At 64.9% G+C, this 754-nt stretch overlaps 1 protein-coding gene across 1 annotated transcript in view; it reads right to left on the minus strand.

Annotated features, from left to right (window-relative positions):
* The window catches only part of LOC103781964 (mucolipin-1-like), a gene marked incomplete at both ends in the record, with an annotated part of 2,010 nt that extends 1,547 nt beyond the window's left edge, over window positions 1-463 (minus strand). Inside the window, 2 exons of the mRNA XM_008949692.1 lie at window positions 68-215; window positions 296-463. Coding sequence (XP_008947940.1) covers window positions 68-215; window positions 296-463 — 316 coding nt within the window. The remainder of the gene's footprint in view (window positions 1-67; window positions 216-295) is intronic.
* Between the last annotated feature and the right edge of the window lie 291 nt (window positions 464-754).

Below are 754 nucleotides of genomic sequence, written 5' to 3' on the forward strand. Positions count from 1 at the left end.
AAGGGCCAAACACCACCCCAGGGCCCAGAGGCGGCCGTGGCAGGAGGAACGTCACCCCCAGACCCACCGGTGACCACCCTGGGGTCGATGCTGAAGGTGTCGTTGGCGGGGTCGATGCGCCCTTTGCGGTAGTAGCGCTGGCAGAGCGTGAGGCCCCCGGCCTCCCCCCGCACGTAGGCGTAGCTCCCCACCGTCTCGTTGGGGATGGCCAAGTACTAGGAGAAGGAGAAGCCCTCAGACGTGGCCCCTCAGCCACCTCCACGGCCCCGACGGGCCTCCCTCCCCCGGGTCCCACCTTCTCCAGGGCGTAGAAGACGCGGTCGTAGAGGTCTCGCTGCGTGTAGACGGCGTAGGAGTCGTCGGCGCCGTCCACGTAGTCCTTCAGGAAGAGGTGCTTGAAGGCCACGGTGTTCTCCTCCTTGAAGGTCACCACCATCTGGTTGCTGAGCCCGAAGAGGATGAGCTGAGGGTGGGAGCGAGGGGAGGGTTAAATACCCACCCCGGGTAACGACGCCGCGGCCCAAAACGCGGCTGTTTTGCCCCAAAACGCCCCAGGAGCCAGAACGGCAGCACCTCACGCTGAGGTGGCCTCAGGAAGGCGAGGGGCAGCTAGAAAAGCCCTGAGGTTGCCCCAAAAACCTCTTAAGGTGCCTGAATCCCTGCAGCAAAGCTCCTCTGCCACCACCAACGGGGGGAGGACGAGCTCTTCAGTGGACGTGGCCGTGTCCCACCACGCGTGGTGACAGTCTCCTTA

This window comes from Merops nubicus, unplaced genomic scaffold, assembly GCF_000691845.1.
Source record: "Merops nubicus isolate BGI_N331 unplaced genomic scaffold, ASM69184v1 scaffold44341, whole genome shotgun sequence".
NCBI classification, from domain to species: Eukaryota; Metazoa; Chordata; class Aves; order Coraciiformes; family Meropidae; genus Merops; species Merops nubicus.